This window comes from Chrysochloris asiatica, unplaced genomic scaffold, assembly GCF_000296735.1.
Source record: "Chrysochloris asiatica unplaced genomic scaffold, ChrAsi1.0 scaffold00026, whole genome shotgun sequence".
NCBI classification, from domain to species: Eukaryota; Metazoa; Chordata; class Mammalia; order Afrosoricida; family Chrysochloridae; genus Chrysochloris; species Chrysochloris asiatica.
In genome coordinates, this window is record NW_006408544.1 from 4,567,327 (window position 1) to 4,589,517 (window position 22,191).

The 22,191-nt window shown below is 44.8% G+C and overlaps 1 protein-coding gene across 1 annotated transcript in view; it reads right to left on the reverse strand.

Annotated features, from left to right (window-relative positions):
• ERI3 (ERI1 exoribonuclease family member 3) overlaps positions 1-22,191 on the reverse strand; it is a 168,466-nt gene that overhangs the window by 112,535 nt on the left and 33,740 nt on the right. Inside the window, exons 4-6 of the mRNA XM_006839687.1 lie at positions 16,671-16,787; positions 8,633-8,692; positions 1,915-2,006 (exon numbers count right to left, since the gene is read on the reverse strand). Coding sequence (XP_006839750.1) covers positions 1,915-2,006; positions 8,633-8,692; positions 16,671-16,787 — 269 coding nt within the window. The remainder of the gene's footprint in view (positions 1-1,914; positions 2,007-8,632; positions 8,693-16,670; positions 16,788-22,191) is intronic.

The window sequence follows — 22,191 nt, forward strand, 5'->3', positions numbered from 1 at the left end:
GGCTTTCTGCTCCCGTAAAGATTTACAGCCACGGAAACCCTGTTCAGGGTCGCTATGGGTCGGAACCGACTCGACAGTACATAACAAAAACAACAACATACCTTTGGAGTCCTCGTGTGGTGCTGTTTGAACCACACGGTCAAGAGTTCAAACTCACCAGTAGCTCCTTGGAAATCCTATACAGGGTCACTATGAGTCGACGGCCCCTAATGACAGCACTAACAGACTACCTTTGGAGTCTTGGTGTAGTACGGAAGGATAAAGCACTGGACTGCAAGATTGGTTTGAACCACAAAGTCAGCAGTTCAAACCCACCAGTTGTTGTTAAGTGCCGTCAAGTTGGTTCCAACTCATAGCAACCCATATATGGTTTCCGAGGAGTCGCTGGTGAGCTTGAACTGCCAACCTTGCAGTTCAAACCGATTTTGCAGTCTAGCACGTTAACCCACAGCACCACACTAGAACTCACCAGTAGCTCCTTGGAAATGCTATACAGGGTCGCTATGAGTTGGAACCGACTCAATGGCACTTAACAATAACAACATAGTACCTTTACAAATTGTGTGGTTAACGACAAGGTCAACAGTTTGAATCTACCAGCCACTCCACTAGAGAAGATGAAGCCTTCTGCTCCCCTAAGATTTATAGCCTTGGAAATCCTATATAGGGTAATTATGAATTGGAACCATCTCTACTAGAGCACATTACTACCACCATCACCATCATACCTAGGGAGTCCAGGTGATGCAGTGGTTAAAGCACTCAGAAGCTAATCAAAAAGATCAGTAGTTTGAGCCACCAGTCACTGTGCAGAATAAAGATCTGACAGTCTGCTGCTGTAAAGATATACAGCCTCGGAAACCCTACATGGTAGTGGGGCAATTTTATTCTGTCTTATAGGGTCACTAAGAATCAGAATTGACGTAACATCAGTGGCTTTGTTCAATTTGGGTTTATATTATCTACTTCATGTTGTTGTTGTTGTTGTTGTTAGGTGCTGCTGAGTCAGTTCCAACTCATAGTGACCCTATCCACAACAGAACAAAACACTGCCTAGCACTGAATCATTCTCATGATTGTGAAGTTCAAGCCCATGGTTGTTGCCATTGTGTCAATCCACTTTGCTGGAGGTCTTCCTCTCTTTCAGTAACCCTCCACTTTCCCAAGCCTGATGTCCTATTTCATCAGGTTGTTAATTAAGTTATTATTTCTAAAACACTGAGAATAGTGCCTACAGAGTGAGCACTATGTTGTTGTTGTTAAGTGCCATTGAGTCGGCTGTGACCCTGTATAGGGTTTCCAAGGAGCAGCTGGTGAGCTTGAACCGCCAACCTTTAAGTTCAAATGGCTTTGCAGTCTGGCGCCTTAGCCCACAGTACTATGTTGTTGTTGTTGTTGTTATGTGGCGTGGAGTTGGTTCCAACTCATAGCGACCCTGTACAGGGTTTCTGAGGCTGTAAATCTTTACAGAAGTGGGGCCATGGAACAGCTGGTAGTTTTTAAACTGCTGACCTTGCGGTTCACAGCCCGATTAGTAACCACTACGTTACCACAGCTCCTTACACCTACTATGTAGGTGGTGCTAGAAACAAAAAAAAACTAAACTAAAAAGCTGTATATACATTTCCCTTCTAAGGCAATAACATGTAGCCCAGCTATTGGAAGGGCAGTCTTGAGTTGTGAGGTTTGCAAAAGGCAGGGAGGCCCTAACAACAGTAGGCCTGGTAGGGGCCTTAACTGGTCTGTCCCCTTCTGGAGAGCAGGCAGAAAGTGGGGCTCCTAGTCCTCTTCTAGCCCTGGCAGTCCCAGAGATGCAAGGAATCCCCAACCCAACTGCCCTGGAGCCTTGTTCTTTGGGGCCTCGGAAAGGTTCCAAGCCCTGCTCGTAATGGAACCCTTCTCATTCATACTCACATGACTTTTAAGTCCCAGTCTCCACAGGTGACAAAAATTGACTTGACGTTTGGATCTAAGAGGCCTTCCTTCGCCATCCACTCATCGACCCTCTGAAAAGTACACAAGAAGAGATGAAATTTTCCTTTTTCTTTCCCTGAGCTTGTGAACAGCCACAACAGTGAAACGCCGATAAGCTGCTTGTAATCAGAGCAGGAGCAAATTGTAATCTTATCCAGCCAAGGCTCCTCTCTAGGCTCTCAGCCTTGGCTCAGGAGCATGGAGGTATTTAGAGGAAGATCCTGCAGAAAGAGCCCAGATGCCCAAGTGGTGGGGAGGAGGGAAGAACTCCTCCACTTACCTATTGCCTGGCAGCTTGCTCTGGACATGATAAGAACAGAACCCAATTAGTCCAGGTACCTTGCTCTGACCTAGTCTTTCCTCTCACTGGTCCACCAACAAAGGCACAGCTTAGCACAGGCTGTTGTTCAGGGTCAAGAAAATAAGCTGGAAAGAGGTCCCAAGCAGGGACTCCAATCCACATCTTCTTCCATGTATTTCTTCATTTCACCCACTAAATGCTTATTGACATCTATTGCTCCAAATTGCTGAGTCAGAAAGAATTTAATAAGAACCAGTCCTTGTCCTCAAACATCTAACCAAGTTTGTTAGAATCAACTCCATATCAAAAAGATTTTTTGTACATGTGTGAAAGGGTGGGCACAAAAGAGTGAAAGTTTGAAAGTAAAATCTCCTTTCCTAAAAGTTAAGTTAATTTCCACCATGAGTCTTGAAAGAGAGGCCCCTTTGCAGAATCCGAGCCCAGTCCTGACACCTGCGCTAACATAAACTGGCCCTAGATTTTGTATGTCTTCTCTTCCTGATTGAGGATTCAAATTCAGCAAAATGTTCTGAGGTTGCACTCAATTCCTAGAGGGCAAAAGAAACTGCTCCTAAATACCCTGTAAGCCTGTCTTTCCTGTCATCCTTTTGATCTTAGTATTTGCACTGGAAGTACGAACACTAAAATCAGTTTACAAGAAAAGTGCCATAAAGGATTCTTTTTAAAGGCTAAACTACATAGTACTCAGAAACACAGGACTTAAGTCAGACAGATCTGGGTTCTAACCTTAGCTCTTCCATATCCTGACAGTGTCATTGATGGGAAATCATCATGTGAAAGTCACTTAACCCCTCTGAGCCTGTTTCTTTCGACTAAACAAAGGGGTAGGATGATTAACCCTCCCAGGGTTGTTTTTAGAAGTAAATGTGATCCTGTATTAAGTGCCCACCACAAGACAGGCAGTAACATAAGAAGAGGGGAAAGGCATGTGCAGAGCATCATAATACAATATGGCAGACACAGCAATGGAGACATGAGCAGAGTGCTATAGAACCAAGAGGAGGAAGTAGCTTTTCTCAGGGGAAGCAGTCAGAAAATGATTCTCAAAGACCATAACTCAACTAGGAAAGGTGGAAAGATTCTGCAAGCAAGGGAAGAGGCACAAGAACAATCATTTTATATAAGAAGCAATTACCTATTTAATGCCTGCTAGTCCCACCAGACTGTAAGTACAATGAAGGCAAGAATTCTTATTCACTGGTTTAATCCCTAACCTAGCCTACTGCCTATTCAATAAATATTTGCTTAATATTTGAAAACATGAATAAGGAAAAGGTCAGTGTGACTGAAATCCACTGTGTGTTGTTGTTGTGGTGAAGTGCCATCGAGTTGCTTCTGACCCATAGCGACCCTGTATAGGGTTTCCAAGTTGCAGCTGGTGAGCTTGAACTGTCACCCATGCAGTTCAAACAGCTTTTCAGTCTGGCACACTAACCCACAGCGCCACACCAAAGGGGTAAAAAATGAGGCTAGGGGACTAGGTTAAGGAGCTCTGGTAGCGTAGTGGTTACGAATCTGGCTATGAACCGCAAGGTCAGCAGTTCGAAACTACCAGCTGGGAGAAAGATGAGGCTTTCTGCTCCCATAAAGATTTACAACCTCAGAAACCCTGTACAGGGTCACTATGAGTCGGAACCGACTCCATGGCACTTAACAACAACAGGGGACTGTTAGGCCAGACCATGTGCCTAGTGGGTAACAGAAAGTCCACAGAAATTGTTAAATAAGATTAATTGTAAGCAGGCATGGGTAGGCTCCCTGGACATCCTGAGATTCTGGAGGTCCAGCCCATGCTGAAGTCATACTAGAGTGGGGCCAAGGATCCCATCCAGCCTCCAGGCTATAGTGGCCCTACCTCCCAGAATGTCAGAGCTGGTCCCTTTCGCCAGACTAATGCAGAGCATGTGGTCTCTAAACTTATCACAGTCTGTACTTGCTGTGAATTCTCCTCAGCCATCTCAGCAACTAAATTCTGGACGTTCCCCTGCTGAATGGTCTGTCTCACCAGCCACTCTGGCCCAATCCCTTGCCTACACATGAATGCAAACACACTCCTCCCCCATCCTTTTCCCAGGGTGACCTACATAAAAGAAGGCATACTTTACAAGAGAAAAGAGGCAGGCAAACCTGGATCTCTCCAAATCAGCATAACCTCCCTGATCTTAAATCCCCAAAGTGTGTCCCATCCACTAGAGGGGCTCTCTATTGCCTCAACTTGTACATAGTGGCCCTTGGAGAAAGCAGGACAGGACAGGACTATTATAAGGCAACAGCCAGCAAGACCAGGCCTTGACTGTGAGAAACACTTAATACTCACTGGGTTCCTTGGAAACTTAGGACCCAGGCCATTCATTCATGCAGCAGATATTTACTGAGCACCTTTTACTATGATCCTGTCCAGAAGTGCCGCTATATGTGGAATAAAATCTGTCCTTTTCCTTTCCGTCTCTGCTTGAATGAATAAAGGGTTAGAGGAACCACCATGATAATTTCAGCTGGGTTAGTCCTCCCAGCTACCACAGGCATAGAGGGACCCAGCCCAAGTCCAACTTACACAAGCTAAGGAAACATCTAGCTGCAACCTGCTGAGGACTGTGGTTGGATCAAGAAGTTCATTTAGTAACCATCTCAGAGCTCATCAGACAAAGTAGATCTCAGACTGGTTTCCTCATCCTGCCAGAGACCCTAGAGACCCCCTGATCAGGCTGATGTGATGCCAGGAATCTTCCCTCTTTACCACCAAGTATGTGAAATAACAGAAAAACAGCTTCCTGAGTGAGATCCTAAATTCTCTGCACACTCTGCCCAGAGCTGGTCTGGGGTCTGCAGGAGGATACCTCTTAAAGATCACCTCTCCCCCTCAGCTGAAGCAATTGAGAAAAATGAGCAGCGCAGCAGTCCTGGTATGATATTAGCCCAGAGCAAGTGGCATTCTCCCACAATCCCAGCCAGAGACATCCCAGCCAAAGCTGCCTGTTCTCTGGCCTCTCTCAACTTCCACATTCTGGCTGGAGATGCTGGCTGGGGCATAGGGAAGAATGTGTCCCCTCTCTCTCCTTGGGTCTGGTCTTATAAGGAGCAGTCCATGCTAAGGAACCCTCTCAGTTATAGTAGCAAATCTCTCTTTTAAAAACAAACAAAAAAAGAGGGTCAATGGGACTGGCAAGCAACTCAGAGCTCATCTTCTCTCCAACTACTGCAGGTACCTTAGTCCTGACTCTATCCAGAGTCTGATCGACCACTGAGCTTACACACTCCCAGTGACCAGAAGTACACTCTGCCACTAGTGTGAGCCCAAACCTGTGCTCTGGCCCTGCCTCCAATCTGCAACTGTCTCCACCATGTTGTTGTTATGTGTCGTGGAGTCAGTTCAGACTCATAGTGACCCTGTACGGGGTTTCTGAGGCTATAAATCTTTACGGGACAAGAAAGCCTCATTTTTCTCCCATGGAACAGCTGGTAGTTTCGAACTGCCAACCTTGAGGTTTGAAGCTTGATTCATAAACACTACGCTACCAGAGCTCTCCATGAGACAGCCCTTTTAGCTAAAGAAAGATCTCCTCAACACACCTCATTTCCTCTAGGCTGACTTCCAATATAGATAGGCCCTGCCATCCAGTCTGCTTTTGCCCATTCTTTGATGGTGTCTGAGCTTTGGTTTATGGATCTTAAAAATAAATAAAGCACTTGGGGGCTCCTGAGCCCATAGACAAGGACACAGAAACAGAGGGCTAGAGCTGAGAGTGAAGCATCCAGCTGATATGAAGTGAGAGGAAGAGCACAAGAACACCCAAAGTTGCAGAAAGTAGCCATTCGACCTAGCATCGATGGCTTGGTAATCAGAACTCGACTACCGGAAGATATAAAAAAAAAAAAAGAAAGACAGAAAAGAACAAAACCATTTTCGATAAAGGAAACGAGGGTAAATTGCTACAATTTGATGAACTTGACCTATACTCATGGAGGTAGTAACTCTAAATACCAACAGAGAGGGTAGGAGTCTTCACATCAAGTATCAATGCTATCTGCCCCCTCTGTACACAGGGTAGATAAGATTCAATTACATATGCCTGAGTGTTTTGGGTTTTTTTTAACATTTTTATTGTGGACTAAGTGAAATTTTATAGGGCAAATCATCAGTTTTACATTCAACAAATCATACACCTTGTTTCATTACAATGACTATAATCCCCTCCATGTACCATCAGTTAACAGTATTTCTCACTATTCACTTTAGTTTTTGTTTGTTTTTTTAAAACACTCAAGCATATATAATAATTTACACCACCAAAGGGCACATTCTATAAGCCTGCCTCCTGGCTGTCATCTCTCAGTCTCCCTCTTTTCATGAATCTAGACTCCTCAGCTGATCCCTCTCTCCATATCCCCATCTCTGCCGTCATTGCTTCTCTGAATAAGGTCTCGCATTCCACTTGTGCTCTTCTCCATTGATGGTCCTACGGTCCTTTGTTTCTGGACTGTATGATTAACTACTCCCCCTTTTTGTTACAAAACTTCTACCTTTACAATTGTGACAGTCGCAAATTGCCAAGATAACAATTACTCACTATTGAATCACAAGTCTCTTATACCCATCTCTTTTAACCAGACCCATCTAGACAAGATGAAAACTATTCAGTGGGAACTCTTTCTTCCCCCTCATACTATTAAACTAAACTCCCCCTGGAAACCTTGTAAGCTAGTCACTTCATGCCATTATTGCCCCCTCTTTTCAATAACCTCATATGCATGCGAAAGCTGGACAGTGAATAAGGAAGACCGTAAAAGAATTGATGCTTCTAAGTTATGGTGTTGGAGGAGAATATTGAAAGTGCCATGGGCTGCCAAAAGAACAAACAGATCTGTGTCGGAAGAAGTGCAGCCAGCGTGCTCCTTGGAGGCCAGGATGGCAAAATTTCATCTTCCATACTTCAGACATATTGTCAGGAGGGACCAATCTTTGGAGAAGGATATCATGTTTGGTAAGGTAACCCTCCGGTCAGAGAAAAAGCTGAAGACCCCCAGTGAGAGGAATTGGCAAAGTGGCAGCATCAATGGGCTCAAGTGTGGCAACAAATGTGAGGTTGACCCAGGACTGGGCAGTGTTTCATTCTGTAGGGTCGCTATGAGTCGGTACCGACTCAATGGTACAACAACAACAATACTTTAGGTAGCCAACGTCTAAGTTGCCCGTCCCTATCTACCCTGTGTACAGAGGGGATAGCAGTGGTACTTGATGTGAAAACTCCTTCCCTCTCTGATAATATTTAGAGTTACTACCTCCCTGAGTTCAGGTCAAGTTGCAGGAGTGTTTTTTGTTGTTTTTTTTAAAAAAAAGAGCTAAAGTGAATAGAGAGAAATACTGTTAATTGATGGTACATGGAGGGGATCATTGTGTATGATTTGTTGAATGTAAAATTGATGATCTGCCCTATAAATTTTCACTCAATCCACAATACAAACCTTAAATAAAATAAATAAATAAATAAAGCACCTAATGAGAGTCACCTGCTTGTTCTCTGTTCCCCTCCCCTACAGAGAAAGAAAGGATAGGAACCTTTTCTCCCTTTGGAAGCCCCAAGCTGGAGGTGGGTGGGAGACAAGCTGAGGCTAAGCACCTTACTTCCTTATTCCCTTGAGTTGGAGAAAAAGACTCAGTGTCTTAACATTTTCTAGCTCCCTGAGAACATCCTAGAAGTGTGGACTCTGCCAAGGGTTCTAAAGCTTTTAATTTGATTTCCCTCACATAAGCCATTGTTATAATTATTCTGATTAAGAATCATTACCCAAGGTAGCCTCTGCACCCCCAACAGGCACAAGGCATCTAGCAGCAAGCTGCAGTGGGCAGGCAGGCCCCCAGCCGTACCTCCTGGAGGAGCTGATAGCAAACAAAAGCCATGGATGGGGAGTTCTCGGTGAGTTAATGAAGTGCTCACATGCCACGAGGAGCCAACACTAAAGCTAAACAAAAACACCTCCAGTCCCCGGGGCTAGCTCTGCAGTGCCACAGCTCAGCCCCCCTATTCCCCTACCCACCTAGTGAAGAGCTGTCCCCAAGTCAGCCAGGACAGGGCCATGGGCCATGAGGAGGTGGGAGCCCTCTGCCCAGCTCCCTGCAGCTCTCCGACATCTTGTCAGTAACCCTGATGGGAACAGCTGGAGATGACAGATCAATGGTTCAATACTCTCAACAGCATGTCACTGATGTGACAGCAAATGTTATTCTAATCAAGCCATAATCATAGTCAAATTACACAGCTACATTCTCAGGAGGGGAGGGAGAGAAAGGCAGCAGGAAGGGGTCACAGGTCAGGAACTAAAGGTCACTCCACCTACCTCCAGAACTTGCTGCAGGCTTGGCTGACCATCCACCATGGCTTGAATAATCCCGGTGAGCTGAAAAGAAAGAGAAATAGCTGATGGGTATAAAAAAGCCACAGGCAGGCACTCAAGGATGCAGTGGATCCTTTCCTGTCTGTTTTTCTCCTCCTTCTGTAAAGGACTCTGGCCCAACACTGCTTTAGGTTCAGAACTTCACTAGAAGCCTTGGCAATAAAGCCCCACAAAGCCTGCCCTGAGATGGGCGCACATTCATGTACTGATGGAGTGTGTCTCACATCTGTCTCAGCTTTATTTTGCAAACACATTAGATTTTATATGTATTTTGTATTCAATCGGTTCAGAAACTTCCCACAAATTACAGTATAAGGTAAATTCAACTCCAAGTTTCACCAAGGTTCTTGAAAAGCCTAGAGAGACTTCACACAGGGCAGGCAGGCAGGCAGGTTTCAAGGCTAGCCTGGCTCTGAGCTTCCATGTCCAGCATTTCCCCCAAACCACACATAGCCTACCATCAAGGCAGGGCCTAGGAAGGTAGAATATCCAGTTAATAGTACCCAATCTCTCTGGGCGGGACTGATGAAAGGAGATGGGGAGAGGGCTCTTGTGGTACAATAGTCAATAATTGGTATCAGGACTGATTGTGAGGGTTGGAAATGTAAAGGTAGATGATTTATAGCAAGGAGGGGAGTGGCTGAATCTGTACTCCAGGAGCGGAGGTCCCTGGGACCGTCAGGAGAGAGGAGAAGAGGTAGAGCCAGAGAAGCAGTGACGCCAGAGATGGAGGAGGCAGAGATGATGATGATAATGGAGCAGTTGGGGACTCTATTCTCAGAGATGGAGAGGGGCTGTGTGCTGATGACCGAGGGGCAGGCTTGTGGGGAACCCTTTGGTTAGTTGATGAAGCATGGAGGGGATTGTAATTATGGCAGTGAAGCGATATACGATAGGATGAATGTAAAACAAATGTTCTCCCATGTAAACTATCACAATTAAATTCACAATAAAAACTTATTTAAAAAAAGGGGTGGTGGTGGAGGGCCTGGGTGAGCGCCAGGGGCTCCACCCTTCACTTGTGTACCAGGGTCCTTGAAACCAACTAGTAAAGTAGGAAACAGTCACCTTTAACCAATGAGAAAAATAACGCAAGGTGGTCTAATGCACAGAACTTGGTCTAGAGAATTTCTGACTCACAGGTCTATGCTCAGAACAATACCACTACCCAGGCCCGGCCTAGGTTCAAACAAGCTTGCTGTTATGTTGTCAAATCTCCCTCAAGCACAGCCTAAGGAAAGAATGCCTACAAGGATCTGAGCCATATGGTCCCTGGCCACAGTCCTGGACAGCAGCTAGAAACTGCCAGACCCAACATGCCCCTGGCTAGTTCCAGAAAGGAAAGTATCGCAGGCTGGCTTGGAAACTTCTCTCTCTCTCTCTCTCTTTTTTTTTTTTTATTTTTTAGGTGGGGGAGAATTAAACTCCAATTAAACTATAATTACATTTAATGAATACCAAATACCCAACTCACAGAAACCGCAGGCTCTAAGAGGGAAGGTTATTTTCTCATAGCGACTTACATGGAATGGTAATACACACCTTTTAGGGAAGAAATTTTCATTTTAAGAACGCTGAGTTCCTCTAGGTGGGTTTCTGTAGTTCATCAAGTCATTATTAGGTTGTATTTTAAGGAAGTGTAAGGACACAGCCACTCTATTTTATATTCCAGAAACTGTTTTTATATTAATCTGTATTTTAATTGGGTAACAGCTGCTGCCTACAGACTTCCCATGGTCTAAAAGGAAAATAAATTAGAAAGATTAACTACACTGTTGTTTTGCAAGGCTTTAACCCACAGCATGCCCACCCGGCTGGTACCTCCACACCCTCTCCTTGCTTGAAAGACCAAAGAAGTGCCCAGCAGAGGGAGGGCCTGAGTCAAGGAGAAGAAAGGTGGTCTACTGAGGGTAGAGGGCTGAGGGGAGGTGGGGATTCGAAGTACCCTGGCTCAGCAGCTTTATTTAGTCTTTGAGTGCAGGGACTCCTCCTTTGATTTAGTCACCAACAATTCCTGGAAAGCCTGCACCATGCTGGGCCCTAGTCTGGGAACTAGGGATCCAGTAGTGAAAAGGACATAAAGACCCCGCCCTAGTGGAACTCGCCTTCTTCCTGCAGGACCCTGACAGCCCAGCCAGCCCAGCCAGCACCCACAGTCTGTATACATTCCAGATTCACACGCTGAGGTGCTTTGTCTCAGGCCTGTAGGGGCCAAAGAAAGTCAGGGTCGGCTTGTCCAATGGCCAGCTGGCTAGCTGGTGCCCACACACTCATTCTGCCCATCTGGCCCAGCTTCTCGCCTGCTAAGTTCTTCTACAGCTAGTGGAGTCATATCTTCCAGCCACTTGGAGTTAGGGTCAGGAACATGCTGGAAAAACAGGTCCACAGCCACCCCCACTTCTTGGAAAACTCTAGGGTCAGTCTTGTTTCTGGTCTGAGTTTCCTGAGCGAGGAGAGGTCTATTCCTTCTCTTGGTTCCCACCAGCCCTAGGACAACTCAGATGAGGTGAACACCAAAGGGATTCAAGACAGTCTCACTCAACATTGGCTACCTAAAATGGGGATGTGTGGGGGGGGGCTATAAATGCATGAAGTGACTGGCTTACAAGTTTTCAAGAGGGACTTTAGTTTCAGAATGTGCGGGGGAAGGTAAAATCCCCACTGAATAGTTTTCTCTTGTCTAGATGGATCTGGTGAAAAGAGCTGTCGATAAGATTCTTATGATTCAATAGTGAGTAATTGTTATCATGACCAATTGTGACTGTTGCAACTGTAAAGATAGAAGTTTTGTAGCAAAAAGTGGGGAGTAGTTAATCTTACAGTCCAAAAACACTAGGAGCATCAAGGGAAAAGAGCACAAGCAGAATGTGGGACCCTATCCAGAGAAGCAGCGACACCAGAGATGGCGGCACAGGTGAGGGCATGGAGAGGGAGAGCAGCTGAGGACTCTGACTCATGGAAAGAGAAAGACTGAGTGCTGGTGGCCAGGAGGCAGGCTTACAGAATGTACCCCTTGGTTGTTTAAATGATTATATATTCATGAGTGCTTTGGTATACATCCCCCCCGCCAAGAAAAAAAAGGGGGTGGGGGTGGGGAATGGAAGCAAATACTGTTGAAAGATGATGCACAGAGGAGATTGCAATCATGGCAATGAAATGAGTTGTAAAACCGATGTTTACCCATGTAAATTATCACTCAATTCACAATAAAAACTAAAAAAAAAAAAAGACAGTCTCATTCATACAGAAAACCAATAGCACCCGTGCCAAAAATCCTCCCGCCCTGGTGTACACATGAGCTTAGGTCAGGAACTGTGTACACTACCATCACTTGTTCTGATGTGGGGAGAAAAAAAATCACAGCACTGAAAAGGAAACTGGAGTGCTACTTTGATGTCCTCCTACAGAGTCTCTCACTGCAGACTAGGTCCACCTCTTCCCATCCTGGGGCTGACAGGGTGTGAGGACTTTCACAAACTCCACCCCCATGGCCCACAATCCTAAAATCAACAGCCTGGAGGAGTCTAGAGAGGTCCGTGCCCTTCTCTCTATGTATCAGAAAGCCATACCTCACAGCTGAGCTCCTATAGGACTTGGAACTCAACCCCTTAGAGACACAGGGGCTGAGCTACTGGGCTCTCTCCCCTGTACTGATCCCACTAAGACTGGGTCATATTTTATCCCTCAGTTCTGCCAAAGCAATGGATGAAGAAGGAGTGAAATTAAGAAAGCCCTCACCCCTCACACAGGTAACCTGGAAGACTGACTATCATACTTATATAAGAAGCTGTGTGTGAGAAAGAAAAGGCAATTGTGTAAAATTAATACTGGGAAGTTCTACCTAGGCCTGACTTAAATCCTTCATACTGTAACTTAAGCCAATTCCTACTTGGGTTAATTTAGGTTTGTAAAAAGTTTTCAGATCTCCAGGATGAAAGGTACTAGAGCAAAGCCAAGTATTATTGAGCTGAGAACTAGGGCTCACAGGCTAAACAGAGCTCAGAGACCTTAAACACTTAAAGCAAGAGAGGTGAGAGGAAGAATTAATGTGTGCTCTGTGGCTCCTTTCACTGGGGGATTACAGATTAACTCCCACTTCTCCAGACTCGGAAACCACAAGGCGAGGGGCTTTTGACCCTGACTGATAACATGGCTGGTGACTGCGATTCCCTACCCGCAGTAGGGCTTTGTCCAGGAACGAGCTAGCTTTATCATAAACACTAACAACTACAGGAAGCAGCCCAGGAAACTCAGTGCCAATATCATGTCAGCATCCAGCGAATTCTCCTTTCACAGTTTATCTCCAACACAATCGTATTCTGACACCAAGACAGTTTGTTGATTACATAAGCACTTGTCTCTGGTGTGCAATCTGATAATCAGACCTACTCTTTCTCCTCAGACAAAGAGACCAATAAATCTCACCCTTTATAAGTACAGGTGCAAGACAAAGCCCTTTACTGGCGTTTAGCAATATGGGTATTTTCTAGGTTTTTTAAAATGACAACAAGGAGAAAAGGAAAAAGAAAAAAAAAAGGCTGCACGCGGCCAGGGACTGTGCAGCCGCCCAGATGCTGGGGACAGAGATCTGACAAATTGGAGCAGATTCTGGAAGTGGCAGGGAAAAGGCTTGGAAAGGAAAGAAGCACACCTCATTCTATCTCTGCTACTACCATGTCTCTAGGCACACTCTCAACTGGAACTAAGGAGGGGCCTCTCAAGGCTAACATGTTCCTTACACAGAGGAATACAAGGTCATCTGTATGTGAGCTAAAGAATTGCTCCAGGCAGAATCCTTGCTCCTGCTCCCACCACTGAATCCCTCTCTTTCCCCACAAGCATGCCATACACATACACTAAGGCTAGGGCCCTCAACCAGCTTGAGTAAAACAGAAAATCCTCCCAGGAGCAACTTAGGCACATCTAGAGGTTTGGGATTGTTCCCCACTTACTACAAGATCCCTCCAGCTGGAATGACCTCACCCTTACCCCCAAAGGTAGCTACTGCTGGATGAGATGAAGTCTCAGAATGATGGCCACCATCCTGTGTCCATCATGCCTTTCTCTGTGACACAATTCCACCTGATATGGAGACAGGGCAATTATCTTCCAAAAAGGATTTCATTTACTCAGAAGAGCAAGTCAGCAGGACAGATGCTTTTTGGGGAAGGCAAGATGTGGCTGAGTAATTCCTTGACAATATTCATTCATTTAAGGAACTCATGGTAAGTGTTTATTTGATATCAGACCTTAATGATAGGACAGAGACAGATCAGATCTTGTTCCTGCCCTCAAGGAACTCAGTCTAGTGGGGAGACAGATAAATAAATTACCATACAACATATCTGCATCAGTGCTGAGCTGGTGTAAGTAGAGACCAGCCTGAGGAGGAGGGTTCCCTAAGCAGATTCCTGAAGGAGAAGTAGGAGTCAGGGAGTAGTATGTAGGCAGAGAAGCCATCATGTGCAAAGGCCAATTGTGAAAGGGCAGCCTTGGGCTGAGGAGAGTGGGGTGAGAAAAGAAGGGAGCTATGAGGCTGCAGGAAAGAACAGGGTCTAGATCATGGAGAGCTTTGAACCCTGGAAGCCTGAGATCAAGTGGTGCTAGACTGAGGTCCTGCAGTGCAAGCAGTGTAGAGCTTCAGAACAAGGATCCCAACACCACCACTCCTACTACCCTCCAAAATATGAATGTACTTGGTGAACTTTTTGGAAATAATAATTTTCAGCATATTCTCATACTCCCTCTCAGTGTTCCTTCCACAACCCTAATATACACACACACACTTGTGGTAACCGCAGTTCCAGATACTCTCCAGCTCTTTCCAGATCCACTCCTACTCAGGGCCAAGCTCCAGCAGCACCCTTTTCTATTCCTAAACAGGCAAAAATCTTTCCAAAATATAGGCCTGCCTTGTCTGTGCCAGATAGACTGATCTCACAAAGCTGAAGCTTGATAGTTGCAAGGGGCAGGCCACATATATAGAGGCCACATATATAGAGAAAGACAAGACGACACTATTCCAGGCCAGTGGTGGGGTCAGATGGCTGGCTGGTGTAAGGAAAGTCTTTCCTTCTCTTCCCATAAGGAAGGAGATTTCATCACCATTTAAATGATTTTTCAAAGGGGGCAAAAAGGACAGATTAGCACCCCCTAGTGGTATAGGTAATTTTAAGGGAAAAGCACACTGTAGGGTGGGCATTGGACTGACAACCAAAAGGTAGGCATTTCAAACCCACCAGCCGCTCCTTGGAAACCCTATACAGGGTCACTATGAGTTAGAACTGACTCAACACTTAACAACAACAAACTACACTCAAAACTAAAACCAAATCTACTGCTATTGCGTTGATTCCGATTCATAGCAACCCTAGATGGGGTTTCGAGGCAGTAAATCTTTAGGGAAGCAGACAGCCTCATCTTTCTTCCACAAAGTAGCTGGTGGGTTTGAACTTCCAACCTTGCAGTTAGCAGTCCAGTGCTTATCTTACAGTACCATCAGGGCTCCTTTATGTAAGCCAAAGAGGGAACGAAAACCTCAAAATCATTAATTGGAACAGCGATGTCCTTGACAGATGGATGCCCATGACAAAGGCCCACCTAATAACAAACACTGGCATCAAGTCTATGCACAACCCTCAAGACCTCATACCTAAGCTAAGTCAGCCTCAGAGCCCACTGGGCCTTCCCAACAGGATCACACAGGACTTTCGTCAACTTCCTCTATATCAAGGAGATTGGCTGGGGATTATTCAGGAACTGCTTCCCCCCATTTCATTAATAAGTAGAAGATAAGTATGTAAATTGAAGGGACAAAGTCTCTAGTGCACTCCAACCCCAAACTCTTAAAAAATTACAGAAATATTACTGTCTTTCTAGCTCAGGTAGCATAGTAGCTTATGAGGTGAGTTGTTAACCGAAAGGTCAGCAGTTTGAAACTATTAACAACCCTGTGGGAGAAAAATGTGGCTTTCTGCAGTTGTAGTTAAGATTTACCACCTTGGAACTCCTGTACCAGGTCACTATGAGTGGGAACTGACTCAATGGCACAAAACATAAGTAATGTCTTTCCATCACCTCTGAACCACACATACTTGGCCCACAATTCCACCACAGCCTGTTGACCATCAGAGTGCTTAAAACATGGTGCAACCCTGTGGAAAGCAGCCACCAAAAGCTCCTCTGCACGGTCCTGGAAGTCAAAACTCTCAGAGGCTCTGGTGAGTCTTGACAAGTATTAAAATCTCTATGTAAAATGTAAACAAGATATAAAATGAGGCCAATACTAACCTGCTGACAAGGTGGCCGAGTACAGTACCAGCCTAGGATAAGGACAAGTCAGCCCACTGGGATTGTCCTTCTCTCTCCCTGGATGATAGAGAAAGCTTCCCACTAGCTCAACCTATGCTTAACACGGGACCATTTTGCCAGGTGACATCATTAGAAAGCTAAGAAAGCCTGAACATTACATCTCCCTTCAAGTAGTTGAGATTTTTACTGCTTGGAAAATGGCTGCCAAAGGTCCCAAGGGAAAATGGCACCATCCTGCTTCTTGGACTGAGTTCCCAATCACCAGGAAGGGTAGAGATAGCAAAGAAAGGGAAAATGTTGGTGACACTGGAACAGATTGTGCCACTGTGTCCACAATGACCACAGAGGCCTGAGTAGTGTGGTAGACTTCGTATAAAGCCAACTGATGGGTTCAGTGTGCACTGGCCTTAACCACTAACGGTTAAGAGGAGTCTTGGTGTGGCACTGTAGGTTATTGTGCTGGATGTAAAGGTTGGTTTGAACTGCAAGGTCGGCGGTTCAACCTTACCAGCTGCTCCTCAGAAACCCTACACAGGGTGTCACTATGAGTCAGAACTGACTCGACAGCACTTAACACCAAGAAGCTTTTTTGAAGCAGTCTGTATAGAGCACCACTGATACAAAAGCTCTGCTCCCAGCAACCCTTGCTTCCCACCTCTAGAACCCTTACCTCTGTACAGAAAGGGGTAAGCTGTGGATGGACTACGGGCTGGACATACATGTGAAATGTAGACTCAATCTCCATGGTCCGGCCATTTAGCTTCAAGATGGGGAACTCGATGATTTCCTGGAGTGGCAGAAACACAGAAAAGGAGGAATAAGTTCTTCTAATCAACCAATTCAATTAATAATTCAGACTCAAGATTGAGAGTAGATCTTTGTTTTCATTAGCTCATTGGATCAAACCCAAGAAGGAGTGAGATGGTGCTTGCTCAGTTAGAATCCTAACCTTCTCACTGCTAATGTCATCACAGGTCTAGGGAAGGAACATACCCCATCCCCATCCTCTCTGGAAAGGGAAATGAAGATAGTAGCACAGTTTGCCCCTGCTTCCCCAATGGACTTGCAGAGACTTGCTGACTTGAGCCCATAAAACCAGACCTCCTTCCCCTTGCCCAGTTCCCTATCCTGAAATGAAGCTATATCTCCAGTCATACAGACACTTAGCCATCAGACCCATGTGTAGATTCCTTTGTATAAAGTTTACGAAGGGTCAATGAGTTGCTTCATTAGTTTGTATTAAAAAAGATAAATAAGAAATACAGCTAAAGGGAATACTAAAGAGAAAGAGAAAACTGAGAGTAATAGAAGCTAGTGCCTCTCACCTTTCTTTCAAGCAGCACACCTTACCCTCAAGCCTCCCCCACCCCCAATCGCTTAGCCAGCCCTTCCCAGTCCACTGGAACGTAATGGAAGAGAAAGAGGAGGAGTGACAATTTGTTTGGTGTCTCTAAGATTAATTTGTCTCCGTTATTTAATAGAGATGCACAGCACCAAGGTCCTGGTGTGCAAACAGGCTTGCAGAACGCTGGCTGTGCAGCACGCCTCATACATCGCTCCTGGGAAGGGAGGAGCGTACCAGAGGGGGGAGAGGGCAGGAGAGAGCATACGCACACCAGAGAGAAGAGGAAAAGCAAGGAGAGAGAATAAAAAAAATTATGGCTTTTTAATATTCAAAAACAGTTTGCAAAATTTAATCAAAGCAGAGGAAAAGCTAACATTTTTACCACTTTGACATTTTTATTAGCGCTTTCATAAATTTTTAAAACATGAATGGAATTAGTTTACAACACAAAAAAACTGCCCTGAAAACATCTGGAAGAGACAAATAGGAAATAATAAAAAAAATAAATAAAAGCAAAATCCTCCAAGTAAAATTAGCATGTGGAAAAGGCCTCTACTGCAGCGGGTGGGGGTGGGAGGCCTTGCCCACTTAGTGGGCCTGTCAGCTCTAGGGGCATCCCTGGCTCAGGTACCCATTCTGGAGAGGACATTTTCAGTATCCCTAAAATCAAGGCAAACTGGTCCTCCCAGGGGACAGCCTGGAGAAACACCACAGAAGCTGATGACACCTGACTGCACTTAGGAAATGAGTGGGTAAGACAGGGGAGAAATAACCAATCTCCTTGATAACCCCAGGCAGCCAGGTCTTCTCCCCAGGAAACATACTCACTACTACTGGGGTTGGTTTTAAAACATCTATTTCAATCCAACATATCAAAGCAGGGCTGAAGACCAAATTCAGGCAGCCAGATTTACTAGTGCCAGAGAAATTCAAGGTTCTGGCTGCCTCGTCACCCTGGGCTAATCCCCAAAGATAGGGAGGCTGACAGGAGTTCCCAAGAATAGAAAGGGCAGAAGGACTTCAAGGTTGAGGCAGAGGGATATGGAGAGAAGACCTAGGCTACTGCTTAGACTAGGTAATTTCTCTTCTCCAATGTAAGGGAGGTGGGCACTCACTTCCAAACTCCATGGGCCTCTCATTGCTCACAAAGCAGACCAAGTAGAGGGGAGTTCTGCACTGAACAACGGAGAAAAAGGAAGGACATACAAATGCAAAATGCATGTGGGTCCCTTGAAAAATCAGACATCCAGACTTCCAAGAGTTCACTTGCTGCAATATGCAGAGATCACAACCTTGCTTGCTGAAAGTGAAGAGGACTTGAAGCACTTATCGATGAAGATCAACGATTACGGTCTTCTATATAGATTACATCCCTACATAAAGAAAACAAAACCTCACAACTGGACCAATAAGCAATATTCTAATAAATGGAGAAAAGATTGAAGTTGTCAAGGATTTCCTTTTATTTGGATGTACAATCAATGCCCATGGAAACAGCAGTTAGGAAATGAAAGAACATATTGTATTGGACAAACTGCTGCAAAAGATTTCTTTAAAGTGTTAATGAGCAAAGATGTCACTTTGAGGACTAAGGGCTCCTGCCCCTAGCCAAGGTATTTTTCAATGGCCTCATATGCATGTGAAAGTTGGCCAATGAAGAAGACCTTTGGTGTTTTTAAATTACAGTATTAGTAAAAAGCATTTAGTATACTACGGACTGCCCAAAGAATGAAGAAGCAAAGCCAGCATGCTCCTTGGAAGTCAGGATGATGAGATTTTGGATATGTTATAAGTAGGGACCAGTCCCTGGAAAATGACATCATGCTTGGTAGAGGGTCAGAAAAAAAGAAGTCCCTCAACAGTGTCTGCAACAATGGCTTCATCTACAGCAACAATTGTGAGGATGACACAGGGCCACGCAGTGTTTGATTCTGCTGTACGTATGATGGCCTTCAAAAAGCTTGTGGAAATATGAATTGAAACATATAGAATTTTTCCATGAACTTTCTGAAGTCCCCTCATTGGGTCACTATGAATTGGAACACAACAACAAGCTTGCTTGGCCCGGGTTCATCTGACTCCAACTGAAAGTAGAGAAACATTTCCCCAGCAGAAAGCCCAGTGAGTTTGGCTGTCCTGGTGTCTAAGGAAACAAATACAGCCAGCTCTTCACTAACAATGTTAGCTGGGCCCACAATGAAATTTAACCTGTGACACAACTGTACTTTTCATTTAAACTTTCATTTGAAGAGAAGCAGTGTTTGGAGACCTGCAGTTTGTCCTGCTAATAAAGACAAGTGTTGGGACCTTTAAGGATGCCATTCATCTTTGGCTTTTATTAAATTCAATTTTCTTAAGCCCATGATACATTATGAAATTAGGAGTTGACATTCCTCTGGAAACAAAAATATCTATCAAACATAAATAGAAAAAAACCCTCTATTACCAAGAATTTATGGCTTAAAGTTGATCTCTTTCCACTTTTTTACAAGCACATGGTTTGTTTTAGATATCTGAAATGCTGTTATAGATCTGGAATTTCATTAGTATTTATTACAAAATAGTAAGCATTTCAGCTGCCGTTCTAACCAGCACAGAATCAGCATCCCCAGCAGATTCCTTGAAAACTTGGCCTACAGCTCAGTACTCCATCTTTCCTCCTGCCGGCTTCTTCACCCAGAGGGAAAGGGAGGCTGTCTAAGGTGAGGAACAAGCCAGCCTCAACTCCATGAAGAAAAGAAAAGGCAGGGGCAGACACCTAAATGCTTGTGGGTCAGGACCCAGGGGCCCAGGACTCAATGGCACTTAACAACAAGAATCCTGGGAAATAAGTCATAGCAGCAGCCATCGCAGCATCGTTTTAGTCCTTCCATTTGTTTACATGTGACAGACACTGTGCCAAATGCATAACAGAAATGGGTCCCTGGGAATCATTATCTCTATTCTGTAAGTCAACTAAGGCTTAAGGAGTCCCTGGATAGTGCAAACAGTTTACGTGCTCAGCAGCTTACTAAAGGTTGGAAGTTCAAGTCTGCTCAGAGGTGCTTTGGAAAAAATTCCTGGCGATCTACTTCGGAAGAGTCAGCCTTAAAAAACCCTACAGAGCCCAGGTCTCTCCATGAGTCGAGGTCAACTCTGTGGCAAGTGGGTAAAGAAGTGAAGTCACTCGCTCAGGGTCATACTCACTACTAAGGGACTGAAGTGGGACTCCAAATGGGTAAATGAGGATAAAATAAAGTAGTACTAGCAGCTTTCAAAGTCTGAATGGTCAAGAGAGGTAACAATCCTCTGCATTTGAAAGCTAACCTTCAGGAAATTCAGCTTACTAGCTCCTATAAAGACAGGATGCTCTCCATTATAATAGCAATGAAGGTGGACTGTCCAGGCAGGGAAGTCCTAGAAGACTGCTACTACAAGCCTCTACTGTGGCAGTAGTAGTACAGATGGCACCAGGAGCTGAGCTCAGGGGTGGGAGCAGGGGGCGGAAGGGAGGCAGGTACGAGTTTTCCATTTGAGGCTCTAGCACCTATCTCCTGCCTGGCACACAGCCTTCACTTTCTCAACTTTTGTGATTAAACATTTGAATGGGTTATAAATGGCAGTACAGAGGCCAAGTGCATGGCTCTCACAGAACACTCTGCTTCTACAGAGCTCTCCACAGGATCTCCGGATCTCAGTGATGGTAAGTAATAGAGACAGGATTCAAACCTAGACAGCTCACACTCCACAGCATTTTCTACTAGATCTATAAATCCATAAATCTTTCATCTATAAACGGTTTCTCATCCTCCCTCAATTGTTGCTGTGGCTGTCCAGTCAATTCCAGCTCATAGTGACCCTATGACAAAGAACTGCCCTACAGAGCTTTCTGAGCTGTAATCTTTATGAAGCAGATTGCCAGATCTTTCTCCCATGGAGCCACTGGGTAGGTTCAGACTGCCAACCTTTCAGTTACAGCTGTGTGCTTAACCGTTGCATCACCAGGGTTCCCTCAACTGCTACAAACTACAAATGTCCCAGTTTTACCCAGGGTAACCAATTATCCCAGTTTGCCAGAGACTGAGGATTTGCCAGGACTCCAGACTTTTGGTACTAAGACTGGGTCAGCTAGTCACTCTACATCATCCATAAACAACCTACACTGCTTGCCAGGCCATGGGTAAGGCACCAGGAATCTAAAAAGTTGGTCTGCTAATGCTTCATGAAAATTGGTCACAACTTGAAAACAAAGATCAAAAACTCCAAACCTATTTTACCTGCAGTCGCCCTCAATAAGATGCCCCTTAAATCTTTTTCTCTTTAGAAGGAAAGACAGAAAGATTACAGAAAAGCACCAAGCAAATGTCCTTTTCCTTTTTAAGTAAGTTGGGAGCAAGGGTTTTGAACCAGCTGCTTTCTAATTGCTCAACTAGGAACACCCGTGATTCCCTTGATAAACTAGAGGACAAAACGGCAACAGCATTTCAAATTAAATTTCACACCTATAATCAGTAGATTACAAGAAATAAATGTGTAGGTTGTTTTCAGGGTATTCAAACTCCCTTCAACTTAAGTGTCTTCAGTGATAAGATTGTATTTAAAGACTAGGTAGGAGAGCAGCAGCAAAAGGATTTTAGGTAGAAGGGGCTTGAGTTAGACTGTTGGCATCTCCTGACAATGAAACAGAATTTAATACCATAGCACTCTATGGATCTTTTCTCGAAAGCACAGATGCATGAGCTGGTGTTTCTCTGGGATTGTCTGAAATAAGGGAATGAACAGATGATTTTCAGTTTTGCCCTCTCAACCTAGGAAAGACCTGACATCCCCATAATTTAGAGACAGTTAACAATAAATGTGAGGAGCC